This window comes from Diadema antillarum, unplaced genomic scaffold (genome assembly GCF_040938485.1).
Source record: "Diadema antillarum isolate AM-2024a unplaced genomic scaffold, OU_Dant_1.0 scf00000029, whole genome shotgun sequence".
In the NCBI taxonomy this organism is placed as follows: domain Eukaryota; kingdom Metazoa; phylum Echinodermata; class Echinoidea; order Diadematoida; family Diadematidae; genus Diadema; species Diadema antillarum.
This window is the reverse complement of record NW_027270918.1, coordinates 4,659,484-4,674,207: the sequence shown is the minus strand read 5'-3', so window position 1 is coordinate 4,674,207 and position 14,724 is coordinate 4,659,484. Positions and strand designations below refer to the sequence as shown.

General features: G+C 39.6%; 2 protein-coding genes across 2 annotated transcripts in view; one reads left to right on the top strand and one right to left on the bottom strand.

Moving 5' to 3' along the window:
• Positions 1-4,040: 4,040 nt before the first annotated feature.
• On the top strand, positions 4,041-8,300 carry LOC139738400 (E2F-associated phosphoprotein-like). Its single transcript, XM_071649040.1, has 4 exons — positions 4,041-4,276; positions 5,526-5,704; positions 6,192-6,431; positions 7,138-8,300. The coding sequence occupies exons 1-4, from the start codon at positions 4,188-4,190 to the stop codon at positions 7,695-7,697; spliced, it is 1,068 nt and encodes a 355-aa protein (XP_071505141.1). The 5' UTR covers positions 4,041-4,187; the 3' UTR covers positions 7,698-8,300.
• Positions 8,301-11,626: 3,326 nt separating this feature from the next.
• Positions 11,627-14,724, bottom strand: part of LOC139739115 (sorting nexin-6-like) — a 29,063-nt gene continuing 25,965 nt past the window's right edge. The window contains exons 11-12 of the mRNA XM_071649737.1: positions 13,987-14,232; positions 11,627-13,155 (exon numbers count right to left, since the gene is read on the bottom strand). Coding sequence (XP_071505838.1) covers positions 13,099-13,155; positions 13,987-14,232 — 303 coding nt within the window. The 3' untranslated portion in view covers positions 11,627-13,098. The remainder of the gene's footprint in view (positions 13,156-13,986; positions 14,233-14,724) is intronic.

Genomic DNA, 14,724 nt, shown 5'->3' with positions numbered 1-14,724 from the left:
TAGAAGCTAGGCAATATTAGAAATTCAAGTGTAAAAAGATGTATAGAGCAACACATTATTCTATATCTTCACAAGGACAAATAAATTTAGTCTGAAACTAGGGGAGCATTGTCTTGGCAGGCATCAAAGTATTGGTGTCAACTGTTAACAGTACAATGCATATCATTCCATGTCAGATACCCACAAATAGTTTGTACTTAATTTACTGATCAAGGCAGGTTGAGCGCAGTTTTCTTCAAGACCATTTCAAACACATGATACTGTGCCATGCGTGTCATTGAAACATGTAGAGATTTGAATCACAAAATCAACTTAATGGTGTGAAACGCCATTCCCAGTCAGAGAGAAATCTGGATGGCTAAACTGAAGGAGGAAATGGTATTTATATGAACATGTATTTGGATGCAAAAATAGATTATTTCTTTGAACTGCAATAATTTTAAAGGTTGGTTTGCATGCAAGCATTCTACTCAAAAGATACCACTGTTTTCCAGAGCATGCAAAATAAGAGATATGAAATATACTACTCAAATACATTAATACCACTCTATCAAGGGCCATAGTTAAAAATATGATGCTGTACCCATTCACCATTTCTTAAATCTGTCATTTCTTTTTTTTTTTTTGTTTTTTTTTGGTTAGTTTGCTTGCTCTTTACTATTAGGGAGAGGTGGATGGGATGGGAAGACTTCCTGTTCTGTTCATATTGTTCAGACTAATCCATTTTCCAGGGCCCCGTTGCAAGAAAGTTGCAATCAATTGCAAATAATTGCTAATTTTGAAACAACCATTCTGATTGGCTCAGTGTCTGCCCTACTAAGAAGACATGCATGCAACAATGATTTTGATTGGCCAGTGACAATCAGTTGCAAGTTGCGTTTAATTCAAAGTTTCTAGCAACGGGGCCCAGGTCTTTTTGTTCTGCACCTAAAAAGTTGGCATTACAAAACCAGTGGTGTAGCCCTTCACCGACATTAAGCTTCGAGGTCTAGATTGAACTGTCAACCAAACCAAAAGGGGCTGCAACTACAGTAGAAGAGCAACTCACTTAATTTCAATTTCAACATCCTTTCCCTCTTCAGCTCCGCCTTCTCCTCGTCAGAAAGATTTGGCGCTTCCGTTGAGACTGCTGCGTTCAGGTCCAGGCCTTCCTGTCTCCACTTGATGAAGAAAACGCCGAGTAGTGTCCAAGTTCCAAATGCATAGAACAGCGACACTCTCCTGCCCCACACAGAATTCTTACTCCTGTCCAGCCTCCGGTTCAGAAATCGAAGATACTTCCACATGGTGCACCCAAACCTTCAGTCCAGCAATCCAATATGTGCTAAAACGTCACAAGGGATAATGTGAGGTTGGCAGACTCTATAAAGGGGCAAAGAGGAACTTTCTCATCGATTTTTCCAACTGTCACCCAGTAAAATAGATACCTGAGAAACAATCAAGGAAAACAGAAAAAGAAGAAGAAGAAAAAACAAACAAACAAAACCTCAAGATTCTATCACAGTTACAATGTAGAAAATAAGACTGATCGATCCTCAGTGTGCTTGGAAGATACCAGAGCTACCTAGGACGAGAATAAAGACAGAGGTGGCTAGTTTTTCTCCTCTATCTTGTCCTTTCTATCAACAAACAAAATTATGTCAATAACTTAAAAATATTTTACACAGTACAAGTAGGATATCAAAATCTTAAAAATTATTTTCTTATACTCTCACTGTCCTTGCACAGCTGGAATTATGAGTTTTGTGTGACAGTAATAGCATAGTGTACAACCAAGGAGGTTCAAGAGATGGAGTCACAACAGTCATACTCCCTACCTTTGATCCCATGTTTGATGCCGCCACTAAAAAACATTTACAAAAGTATGTGCCAAACTGGAACTGTCACACAGATAGAAGAACAATTGATTCATGTGTCATTGGCTGCATTAAATGACCATTATTGACCAGCCTCTCTCTTCAAGGATCAAGAAAAGTCTGCACTGTATGTCCTTATGATGGTAATTACATGTACTTAAGAGCGATACATGTGGTAGAAACATGGGGATGTGCAAATAAAAATTGTGCCAAGATTGATGAAATAAGAATAAAGATTTCTAACACTTGAGTTTACATGACTTTATACATCACCTATTGTAATCTCACATATACTTGCCTTGAAGAATGAGGAATATATACCATATTTATTTCATTTGTAGAAAGTGATCGGAAAAACAATAAATCGTCTTTCCAGTGAGGGTAGAATTTCAAATACCATACTTTCATATTAAACTATACACAGCCCTGTCGCTGTACACAAGTTCGCACGCCGTCTGGTCGGGCTATTACTTTCACAACATAGAAATTACAGCTTAGAGTGACTCATAGTTACACTTTTGCACATATTTCTGGATGGGATTTAAACTTTACTTTTGTGTCATATCACGACATCAGGTGAAATTTCATTTAAGTTAATAAATGAATACCGGTAAGAAAAATCACTGAAATAAAGCCAACATGTTGTTAGCGTTTCAAAATGAATCTTGGATTTTGGAATAGAAGTTGGATGAGTATAAAGAAACTAATTCACAGTAGGCTAACTGTTAGACCTCCCATTCCCAATTTATACCCAAACATCTCCTGTGGAATTTTAATCTACAGATGTCGATCAGATTGCTCAGAAAGATGACACGGCACCGAACCAGACCTCGATCATCAAACGACAATTGCACCTTTAAAATTACCTGTGGAAAAGTTTCTTTTGTCCATCCACAGAAAACTGACAGATATGTGAAATATTATCATTAACGTTTAATACAGCCAGTTGGAGTTGGACCTCCAACAAACCGCACTTGCACTGGTGAGTGCATAGTGATACTTAGACAGAAAGATCCGTCTGTCCGGAGGACTCTTTTATATTTTGCCATTAACGCTGTCCTCAAGGGGATCCGTGAAGCCAGACGCAGTCTCCGCGGAACATTCCCCGACGGACAGATACAGACCGATCTTTCGGTCAAAGTGATACTAGATTTAGGTAGTGATAGTGTATTAATGCACTAAAGCGGCATAGGCTAGCAGCTCCCCGGGGTTGAATAGATCTGAACACGCAGTACGTCCGGTTTTCCTTGGCCTTGTGTGGTTTAACAGTTCATTGATTGTTGTGTGTTGTAGTGTTCGTCAGTAACTAGAGTCTAGGGTCTAACCTATGTTTTACATAACTTATAAACCAATGTGTATGTTAGTGCGAATGGGGCTGCCGGTCGCAGTTAATGTGTATGATGACTCTTAGCCCGACCAGACGCTGTTACGCTATGCGAAAACAGTATTACCTGTCGCGACGTACCATGTACAGCTCAGCGACTGGGCTGTGTATAGTTAGATGACTCTATCAAAGCAACAGCGACGTGATTAAAATTACTAGTAATAGACTAGACTCTACTTCAAATTACGTTACACGGCATGGGGAATGATACGATTCCAGCAATACTCACTTGAGGTGAATAATGTTGAGATATACTTTCAAAGGTAGTGTGTTGTGTACACGACTGCCCACGTCCTTTGACACCGGCCGGCGAGCTAGCTGAGGGTAGAGATGTTCCCTTTAATTTTCTTTAGCTTTGTGTCACGTATGACTGGTTAAAATTCATGGTACAATTGAGTACGTACAATGTACGCGTAAAATCCGATGAGAACGTTTGCTATTGTGCTGTGCGTGCGTTCCATAGAGATATAAGCTCTATGGTGCGTTCACACATCCGCGCGCGCAAATTATGCCGCTCGCCCTCGAGCTAGTACGTGATTGATTGACCGGAAACACCGCAGCTTTTACGCCAATAATGCCATGACTTCGTGTTCTTTGGGCACCCACTTGCACAAGCCTCTCCGTCCGGCGGTGCGGCGGCTATGACAGCTTGGATGATGGTGGTACGTGCCCAATGCCGTATGCATGCATGGTATGGACTGACTGATCGCTCGACTTGAGTAGCTTCAATAGGGCAGTTGAGTTGTATCGGCATTTCATACCAGACGCTTGAGTAATTCAGGTACTCAGTAAGTTACAACACTGGGACTGAGTGAATGGAAGGGAGGTGACCGGTGACAGACCCTGACTGCTGAAGTGAAAGCTTGACCAGAAAACGGCCTCCCCTAGCCAGCGCCAGCTAACTCAAGTGAATTGCACAGACACAGTCAGAGTCAAACTCAACAAACATGGACAGTGATATACCATTTCGCTTCGGGGAACCTTGCAGAGAATCCTCCAGGACTTCAAATGATTACGGGGAAGACGACGACGGGAGGTAGGATTATTAGGAGAACTAGCCTTTCTTCATCAGCATGATCAGCTCATGCCTCAGGCTCAGTTGTGCAACTGCGAGTATGATTAAATTTTGATAAATTTTAAACGTGAATTTTCAAGAGCCTTTTCTTTCACTAGAAGTAGAATATATGAGATAAATTTATCCGTCTATAAATTAGCTTGGTGTATTAAAATAGTTAATACCATGACGGAAGAAATTAAGATTCTTTGATGTTGATAATGTCACACTGTCACAGACAATTACGCACATTACTAATAAAAAATAGATGCTTCCATGACATTTGCTTCTGTGACATTTGCTTTCATGAAATATCAGTAAATTTACATGTACGCTAAATGCCAAACATAACCCCTACCCACTCAAAGTAACTGCACCAGCGCCAGCGACCCTGCTGTTATGTTACTGGTTACAACGCCCCGGGCTTACCCACAATCCCACAAACACAGGGGTGGATCCAGGAATTCCGTTTGTTTTAACAAAAAATAGGGGGGGGGGGCGCGTGCACCCGGCGCGGTGCGATCCCCTGGCCCTGTGGATCCACCACTGAAACACAACCCTAAACTTAATCCTAATTCGTGCATCAAACTAGAATCTAGGTCTAAAATTTTAAACTTAGAAATCTAAAATTTATCACAACCCAAACTATTCCTTAGTCCTTGGAGAAAAAGACCGATGCAATTGTTGTATGAGCAAAATGTTATGTCACCAGAATAGGTGTGCATTAGCATTTCTAACTCTTTCATTTGGTTGTTGTTGGTGAGTTTGTTAGTTTGTATGTTTTTTTGTTGTTTTTTTTTTTATTGTAAAAAGACTTCTGGTTTGGAACCACAGCACACTACCTTTCATAATGATGGATAGTGACAATGTTAATGAATGTGGATGAGATGAATTTTATTCTCTTGGACTCACTGTATATGCCCTTGGTTGTGACACACTTTACTTAGTGTGGTCCAGTTGGCAAAGTGAGGTTTTTCAGCACTAATCTCAATGAGGACCTCCTAGTCTCTAGAGGTACAATCTGTTTTTGTTTTTGTACAAGGTACATCTAGGGGATCACCTCAATATATTCTAATTTTCCGCATCATCTTCTTCCTTTTCTCATTTTTCTTTAACAGTATTGTCAAATTTCTGTCCACATACAAGTATACAGCTGTATAATCAAAATTTTAAGCATATTCCAGAGTTATGAATGTTTTGTTTGGAAATGTGACTTTTGTTTTGTTTTCAGCTCAGAGGATGAACTGGACATAATCCTCCATGGAACTCCCGAGCAGAAGCGTCGTTTGACTCGCAGTCTGAGCCGTGGAAGCCTGCAGATGTCGTCCAGTGAAGATGAATTTGAGAAAGAGATGGAGCTTGAACTGGATAGGACGATGAGAGATCACGAGAAGCAGTTTGTGGCAAATGGTAAATCACCTTGATTTGAACAAGGCTTGAAAAAAATTCTAGGAAGAGATGGAATGGTCAAAATGAGAACATAGCTATCTCCAATTCATGAATTGCACTACCACATTTCACACAATAGTATATCTATGAACCTTTTTGTTACAGTAGTATCTCTTATGTTTTCTCCTAGGAGGGTGAATGAACAAACAGTCGACCTACAAGTCTACTCAGTTGTGATTGAGTCAATGACCCAAACTTACATCCAAACGTTTCAAACTATCATTTAGGTATTTAATGTAATCTTCAACATCATGAAATTTACTCATCCTGTTTTGCAGCTTTTGGTGGTCCCACTAAAAGGTGATATCTTTTGATGTGATTGTGCTAAAATATTAATTGTAATGATATGGCAAAGCCTGTGGCAGCCTCCAGAAACTCAAAAACTGCTGACCATTTTGCAAGAGCACTGTCTCAGTCATATGATTATTTCTTTTTTGCTTCCTTTCAGTTGAGAGAAGGCTGACATCTGCAGGAGGGGCTGGTACATCCCAGAGAGAACCATCTTCCACACAAGGTGCTCCAGGTGAAGCACCCCCTCCCTCCTCCTCCGCTTCCTCATCCCAACCAGCTGCACAGCAGTTCTACGACGACATCTACTTCGATTCCGACGAGGAAGAAAAGGGAGACAAGCCGTCTGCCAGTGGAGCTGGAGCGAGTGGGAGCAGCGAGGGGCGCAAGAGCAAGAAGAGTATGTATTAATGTCAGTCTTTTATTTTAAGGGCTTAAACCTTAGTCATATAAGGCATTGATTTGATTTCTTTGAGGACACTGTTGTTGTTGGTTTTTTTTTTGTCTTATATGATTCTTTATTAACTTCCATTCAAATAATACTGGCGACAGCAATAATTTTGGTATTACTGGACAAGGTAACAAAGAAATCATGATTGGTCACAGTAAACAGAAATAGATCCTTTAATGTGTTATACTTTTGCACTTTGGAAGTAGAACTTGACAAAGGTAACGATTGAAACTCACATTTCATTTTTGTGCTATAACAAATGGAATGAAAATAGTACAGGAAAATTTCAAAAAAAAAAAGGGGGGAAGTGTGTTATCTAAAAGTTACTGTTGTTATTTCAGAAGCTTGTTTGTCATACATAGAGTAATTTCCCATGAAATAATAATTTTATTCTCAGCATCGTGCATGCTTAATATGTATATATGTCATTATGTTTGGTTATCTTATTAAAATATTTTATTGTTGTAATCGATTTCGGCCATTTCTTCATGTTGGAAAGGAAATTTTCCCTTGTGAATGCCTGGCTCTAGATAGAGAGGGATCTTGGAGTGCTTTTTGGTTTGGGCTTTTAGGAGATCAATAAGGGCAGAGAGAATATCATACAGAGGTGGCATTGTACATCTCAAATATTTCTTATTCTGATTTTGCTTTGCAGGTAACAAGCAACCGAAGCAGCGGCCCATTCCAAGCAATGATGAACTGTTGTATGACCCGAATATTGACACTGAAAACCAAAACTGGATTGACAAGCAGAGAGCGTACTACTATCCCCGGAAAGGGGCGGGACAGTCGGAGAGTGGGAGGTCAGGTGCTAGCGGGACTGACCAAGCCGCCGGGCAGTCGTCGGATGGTGGAGATGGAGGGGCAGGTGTCCACAAGACTGACGCCATTTTGAACTGTCCGGCTTGCATGACTACACTGTGCATTGACTGCCAGAGACACGAAGTGTACTCGAACCAGTATCGTGCTATGTTTGTCATGAACTGCTGCATTGTTCGGAGCGAGCAGCTGCGATATCCCGCTTCCAAGAGGAAGCGCTGGAGGAAGAAGAGAAAGCACGATGAGGGAGAGGACGCAGGAGGAGATGGTGGGGGCAGCTCGGCCTCGGACGAGCTCTACCACCCTGTGAAGTGCTCAATATGCAACACAGAAGTCGCAGTGCTGGACAAGAGCGACGTTTTCCACTTTTTCAATGTGTTGTCGAGTGCAGCTTAGAAAGACCTCTTCTTTTTTTATCTTTTGAACAGTGTAAATAAAACATTTCACAATATTGGAACACTTGGTTGATGTTGACGTAGTGTGAGGGGCTCTTGAGCAAAAGACCTAGAGCATGAACTTTTCTGATCATGGAATTGGCTGGATGCTTACCGTATTTTTGTCTTATTGAGTGTCAAGATACTCGTAATATGTTAGATCTCATTGCTTCTGTTTCCAAGAATGTCAGGATTTGTGCTGTATATTTCAGATGGATTTATCATCTATCAGATGCCAACATATTTTATATAGACATTTATTAGCTATCTTTTTCATGCTTGTCACAAACCAATATTCAAGTAATAGTACCATTTGAAAAAACAACAACAATATAAATGAATTTGGTTTGATTGCCCTATAGCCTTCATTTTACTTACATTGTATGACTGTGAATTCTTAGGCACTGGATGATAAATGGTAATCTGATCCATTTGTGGCTTCAGCAGTTTGCAAAATGATCAGTTGGGTGAATATTTTCCCCATTTCATTTTATGTCAGATTGCAATGAAGTGAACAAATGACCATAGCATTTGTGTCCTTTGACAGCAACTTGTGCATATTGATAGAGAGGAAAATTACAGAATTTGGCCGACCAGGAGCATGAATGAATGCTCAACCCAATGACATGCACAATGCTCCATCTCTAGTTCTGGGTTTAAATTGATGTGATGTTTAGTCAGGAAATATGAGTGTCATGGAACTGTCTCAAGGGCTTCTCTGGTGTGTTTAGGGCATTTTTCATAATTTTTGTCATGGCCAGCCTAAACTTCCCTGCAGTAATAATGCTTAAATACATTGGCATTCACGACATGACAAGGGATCATTTATTTTGGGTAAAGTACAATATGTTTGTCATTTTTGTCAGAATTCCCTCACTACTGTACTATTTAAGTGCTTCTCCTCTTCACAATATTGGACTGTCAATATTGCCTAAGTTGAATCTACAGTGTATTTGGACTGAAGAAATAGCTTCAACTTTTTAAGGAAAATACATTGTATTACTTATGAGGGATTAAAATCAATAGAATATAAAGAGAAGAAGACTTTAAAAGACCTTCGATTTAGGCCATTAATCAACTTTTCCAAGGTCGACTTAAGCAAGGTTGACTGTATATACATATGATGTATTAATCTTCAAATGACCATTGTCAAAAGTTCTGTTCAAACTGCATGGTGATTCTGCTCCTTTTGTTGTTGTTGTTTTTTTTTTTTGGGGGGGGGGGTGGGATGAGTGCTGCATATTTCCAATATTCAGGCCATCATTCAGTTTCCATTTCTTCAAAATGTTTCCCTGTTTATGAAAGTCATTGAAAGTAAAAATAAACATCGCCTGTAACTCCAATGCGAGTATTCAGTGAAAATCATTATGAAAGGGTGGTTGGAGCAGCGCAACAAATTGCAGCAGCTCAGTGAAGGTACACTGTACCCGCAAATTCAAACTTACTGACAGGAGTATGTTTTGTCAGCTTGTCAAGTACATGTAAGAAGGCATCCTATTGCCTTCTAAGACCGTCAGCCTTGTTGATTTACTGCAGCAGCACTTACAAGGAATTGATTTCTGTTTCAGAGTATTCTCTACCTTGTTATTCTCATGGATCAATTTCTCTCTGACTCCACAGAAACTTATCAAGGATTTCTTTCTTTGTTTGTCTTCCAATCTTCCAAAAGATAAAAGATGTTGCTTTGTAACTGTTTTTCCTTGTGCTTAACTCATGAGAATGCTATTTTATATTATATTTTTGGCAGGGTGGGGGAGGGGAGTAATTTCGAAAGGCCTATCAAAACAATGATAGAAAATACTTGTAGCATACATATTAATTCTGTTCTTTCTCATCAGTTGCAAACTAATTACATGTCTCGAGTACAGTGAGGTACCCTAGCTGTCATGAAGGTAGAAATTGTGCGCAAGGTTCATGAAAACAATAAAAAGATGTACCAACAACAGTTATTACATCAAGTATAGCTTCAATTATTTATTTTTTCATTTGATAAGTCACACATAGCTCACAATCAACTTTGTTGAGATAAATGTACAAACAAAACAGGTGCATTCAGTAAATGGAAAGCTGGAACCCACAGAGATCAACAGCAAGGAGCTATGTCATCCTGTGCACACTGACACAACATTGGGGTTGAGGCATGCAAGCTTGTAATGCCTGGTGGCATGCCACAAGCCACAGCAGTCAACTTTACTACAACTGTCAAAGCTTGAGCTTTACACAGCTGTGTTTACTCTTATCTCTTATCTTACAGGGTGTGTAATGCCACATTGCAGATCAGTTTTTGGTCTTCACTATTAAAGCCTGCCCCTTTCTGGTTTTGCTTTGGATCTTTCTTCCTTTTTTTTCTTTTGAAAAGGGGGGGGGGTGCAATTAAGGTTGATGTTCCTACACTAGAATTAGGGAGGAAACTCAGAAGTCGGGTAGGCGAGAGTGTGTCTACTCTATTACCTGCACTATTTCAGCAACATGACTGTACCTGCTATGTCAGTCCCACAACTTGGACTAATATGTTTATGCTGGAAAACACATACATTGTACTGAACTTCTTTCCAAGTCAAATCCACATGGAGTGAACTAAAATACTATACAGTCACTCTCACACAAGTCACTCACTTGACAAGATCATGGAAAATGTCAGTGCTCAATTGGTTTTCCCCATGTGTATTCGGATATTTTGTCTACACAAGCATTTTCAAAACTCCAGAACGCCTAGATTCAGGGCAAGTGACATGGACTTGTGTGAGATTGACCAGAGTTTCATTTTTGACCAAACACAGAGAACAATCCTGAAAGACAACATAATAGAACAATGTCCATTAATTTCACAAGAATATGACAAGTGTCAAAAGATCAAGGTAAGGAAGAGTAAAAAATAATTGTTGCTTCCATCAAACATCTTGCTGAAACATGCCATTGAAGTAAATCGGGCAAGTACCGGTACACTTGTTAATGTACACTGTACTTGCTCTCAACTGACACGAAAAAAGTGGCTACTGTTAAATGAGCATGATTGTTGTTGGGTAACAGAAGGGATCAACCCAAACAAAGTCTAAATGTACCACAGTACTTCCTTGTAAATCCCTCCTGACCTAATCACAATTCTCTTTTAAATTTTACCTTTTGAGGGTAAGGATGCACAAATGGAATGTCATTACATATGAACAAGTGTAGAAATAAAAGAATATCAATGCAGCCACAGCTAATACAACACTATAAGTTCTACATGTTTACATTCAATAACACGTTCACACATGCCATACATATTACAAGCAAATCCAACCACCAGATGGCAATAGTAACTTGTGGCTATGGGAAAAAATTAAAAATGAAATAGCTTAGTGTTTCTACATTGTGAATATTTCTACGGACTTTACCATAACAAACGTATAAAGCACATTTAACATATCAAAAATATCAAAAGAGATAAACCTATATGATTGATAAAAGTAGAGGAAGTAGATGGTAGACTAGCAATATCATTCTACAACACAGTTTGACTGAACTGTCTGGGGACAGAGGACATTCCCATCGACAAATTTTGTAAATACAGCTAAAATGTTTAAGCACATGCCGATACATTCGTTGAAAGCACAACTTTCAAGGACATACCAATGTCTGGCTATTTAAATGTTTTTCAATATCAATTCACTAATAACTAATCAATAAATCACATGCACATTGGCTCCACTCTTTGGGCAAACAGACAGGTGTATACAAATCTTGTCTTCTTTTGTTTCCAAGAAATGAATTGCAAAAATACTGTGTCTATCCTCATGGCCACTGAAATGCCAGTCAAATTTGTGGCACATACCAAGAAGACTTGACATCTCATTCATTTTTGTCCATTGATACCAAATCTTTGGTTGTTGGGGGGGGGGGGGGGGGGCGGGTAGGGGGGCTGGTGATGACTCCCATGGCATTCTGAGACCCACGAAATGAGCCTCGCTCCCTTCGTGGAGGGACATGGTGCGGGCTGTGTTTGGTTCAGGTAGCTAGTGGGAAGTTCAATCGATGAGCAGTTCAGAAAAGAATCAATATACAATGTACCACTTAAGAAGTGGTCTGGCGTCACAACCTTTGACTTCTTATTTCTACCCGTACGAACAACTCTACTCAGATGCAGTGTATAATTCATCTTGTTAGAGGGGGAAAGTGATCAGGTAACATGACTAGTTGTGAACACTGCACAGCAATGATGACAGGGTGCTGTATGATCCTTCCAAGGGATGAAACGGGATAACATTACACGGAAAAGCTTGGGTCATAATCTGAACACTCAGTAGTCTTTTCTTTTTTAACAGTCATGGAAGCAAGAATGATGAGAACAATATACAATACATCATTTTTCAAACCAGTAAGGAATATGTCCAATGCTACTCGTAAGAAATTTTCTTTTTATCTAGCAAGCATTTCCTTCGTTTCTACTTTTGAATTTTGTGGAACTGTTTTCCTTGTTTTTCTATTTTACTTTTGTCGAGTAAAATCCCTTTCTTTCTAACACAGGCTCTTTTCTGTATTCACTGCTTCAAATGAAATAAAAAATTGCTCAGTTGAACTGCATTATCTTTCCTGTTGCACTTAAAAAGTTTGTTCCTTTGTCTTATTGCATGAGGAGGGCAGACTGGTCATAAACTAGATGTCCTTGAGAAAAGAATGCATTTGATAGAACAGAAGTATAAGCATGCTGCAATTGAACAGATAATTGCACTTTGGATGATAGTTCTTCAAAACTTACTTGCCCTTGCTTTGTAATAGATCATTTTCATAAATCTCAGTTAATCATCTTCACATTGCTGCAACCTATTGATAATAAATGCATGCTTTGGTTCAAACACAGTAAAATAAAAAAAAGTCCTAACTATGGATACCTGGTAACTCATGAGTTTGACCAGTACTCAAAACACAGTTTAAAATCGTCATTCTCACTATTTGCTGACTTGTTGACTAGCAAAACAGAATTATTTTTACGTCTAAAATGTTGGTGGAGAAATCTATTGACTAAAAAGAAAAGAGAGATATGATCTGTGTTAGGACATGAACAGATATTTCGCACATAGAAAATAAATCTCAGGTAGAGAGTATATTACAGAACTATGACAAAGTACCCATACCTGCTGCCAAAGTCAGTAAATTTTTGTTGATTTTCTCAATTACTTTGATTGATTTAGATTTCTATGTACAACTTACATGATACAAGGCATTGAGAGGCTTAGAGTGTTGATGAGACTTGCAAAATAATGCATGCCGGTCAAAAATTACCATCGCAAAATAAAATAACTTTCTCTCTCTCTCTCGTCTCTTCTCCGACAGAAAAGAGTAGGAATAATTGTGGATGATTTCTTCTATGCTAGAGTGGAGAGTCAGGGCATCTCCTCCTTTAAGGATGCTAGGCAGTTCCTCAGCAGCTGGACTTGTGCCTGAAGATGGACGGGAGAGAAAGAAAGGATAGAAGAGACATAAAGAGCACAGTGAGCACATGTGGGGCAAAAAGGGAAGACCTCTCTCTTAATTGTGCGAGATCAAAATACAGAGAATTTCTCATGACTACAGCAAAGCAAGCTATCAAGATATCTTGCTACCCTCCCCTTGGAAAAAACAAAACAAAAAAAAAAACGCCATAAAACAAATACGGCACACATCTTGTGATTATGAATCTCTTATGGCTACTAAAAGCATGAATCCCATCACCCTCTACACTCATCGCTCCTTGCCCCTCCCAGTAACCATTCCGTCTCCTTTGAACATTTAATCAGTTCACACAGGGGGCCTATCCTGGACTTTTGGGTATGCCTCTCCAACCTCACTGCAGAAGTGAGAATGGTTTGAAATAACATGCAGCTGTATAAAGCAACACTTACCCTCCCACTGAAAAGGCAGTACCTTTCTAAATGTGCACATGGAACGCAATAAAATTTCCTGTGTGCCTTAGGCTTATTGCATCACAAAGCATCTGAACCGTCGCAAATGAGACCTTGCTTCAATGAAATTGAGCCTTGCAAGAGCCATAATCCACTTAAGGTATGGTGGAAACATTGCTGAAAATAAGAAGCATGGTGATGGTCACCTACTAAAAAATGACTCGCATCTTCATCATCTGTCTTTCTTTTCTACGGAAAACACTTATGCAGTGTTCCTATTTAAAAACGGTTCTTGCTTATTGGGTGAGCACTGTATTAAACTCTTTAAAAAAAGCTAATATCTGTCACATTCAGTGATGCATGCCCCATGATATGATGCTCCATCTATACCTTGGCATGTTTGAGCTCCAGCTCTGCTAGCTCTGTGAGATTCTTCCGGTATGCCACCACTCTCCGCGCCTTAAAGTCCGACAGCTCCCCCTTCGCCACGTCCGACATCTTCTCAAACTTCTCGCAGGCCTCCGTCTGGTTCTTCTCCGCCGTGTGGACGTCCTTGTTCTTCATGCGGGCCTTCTCCAGAGCCTTGTTGGCATTCTGGTAGTTGACCAGAGCCCTCATGCGCCTGTACAGCAGATTCTGAACAAAATGGGCGAAGAAAGCTCAGATTATAAACCACATTTTGTATAAGCCATATATTTTGCAGGTTTTTATCTTCACTAATTTCATGAGTGGGGTGCTATCCATGAATTTGACAACACACAAATATACCGAGTCTGGTCCCCAAATGAATGCGAAGTGCAAGCATAGCAAGGGTACATTTCCCTGTTCATTACTGGACTCCATGGTCGCGATTGAACCACTCCTGTAATTGTCAGAAGTCCCGGTTTGCAAAAACTTGACTTGCTAATAAATATATGGTGTATACAGTGTAACATTTGACAGGTGACATATTGGCTTAAACCTACTCCACTAAAAGATACTGTTATGTTTTCATTTCAAAGTAGTTCATCACATTAAATGGGTTTGTGAAATATGAAAAAAGATGGCTTTGTAAAGTCGAACTGTGCTGTTTTCCCTATGTTCTTTTAATGTCAGTGCCAATATGAGAGTGGACCATAGTACAAACTT

What these genes read in the sequence shown, in the direction of transcription:
- LOC139738400 (XM_071649040.1), top strand. Translation starts at nt 4,188, where the DNA reads ATGGACAGTGATATACCATTTCGCTTCGGGGAACCTTGCAGAGAATCC. An exon ending in GGGGAAGACGACGACGGGAG is followed by an intron (nt 4,277 to 5,525) that starts GTAGGATTATTA and finishes TTTTGTTTTCAG; the next exon opens with CTCAGAGGATGAACTGGACA. An exon ending in GGGGCGCAAGAGCAAGAAGA is followed by an intron (nt 6,432 to 7,137) that starts GTATGTATTAAT and finishes TTTGCTTTGCAG; the next exon opens with GTAACAAGCAACCGAAGCAG.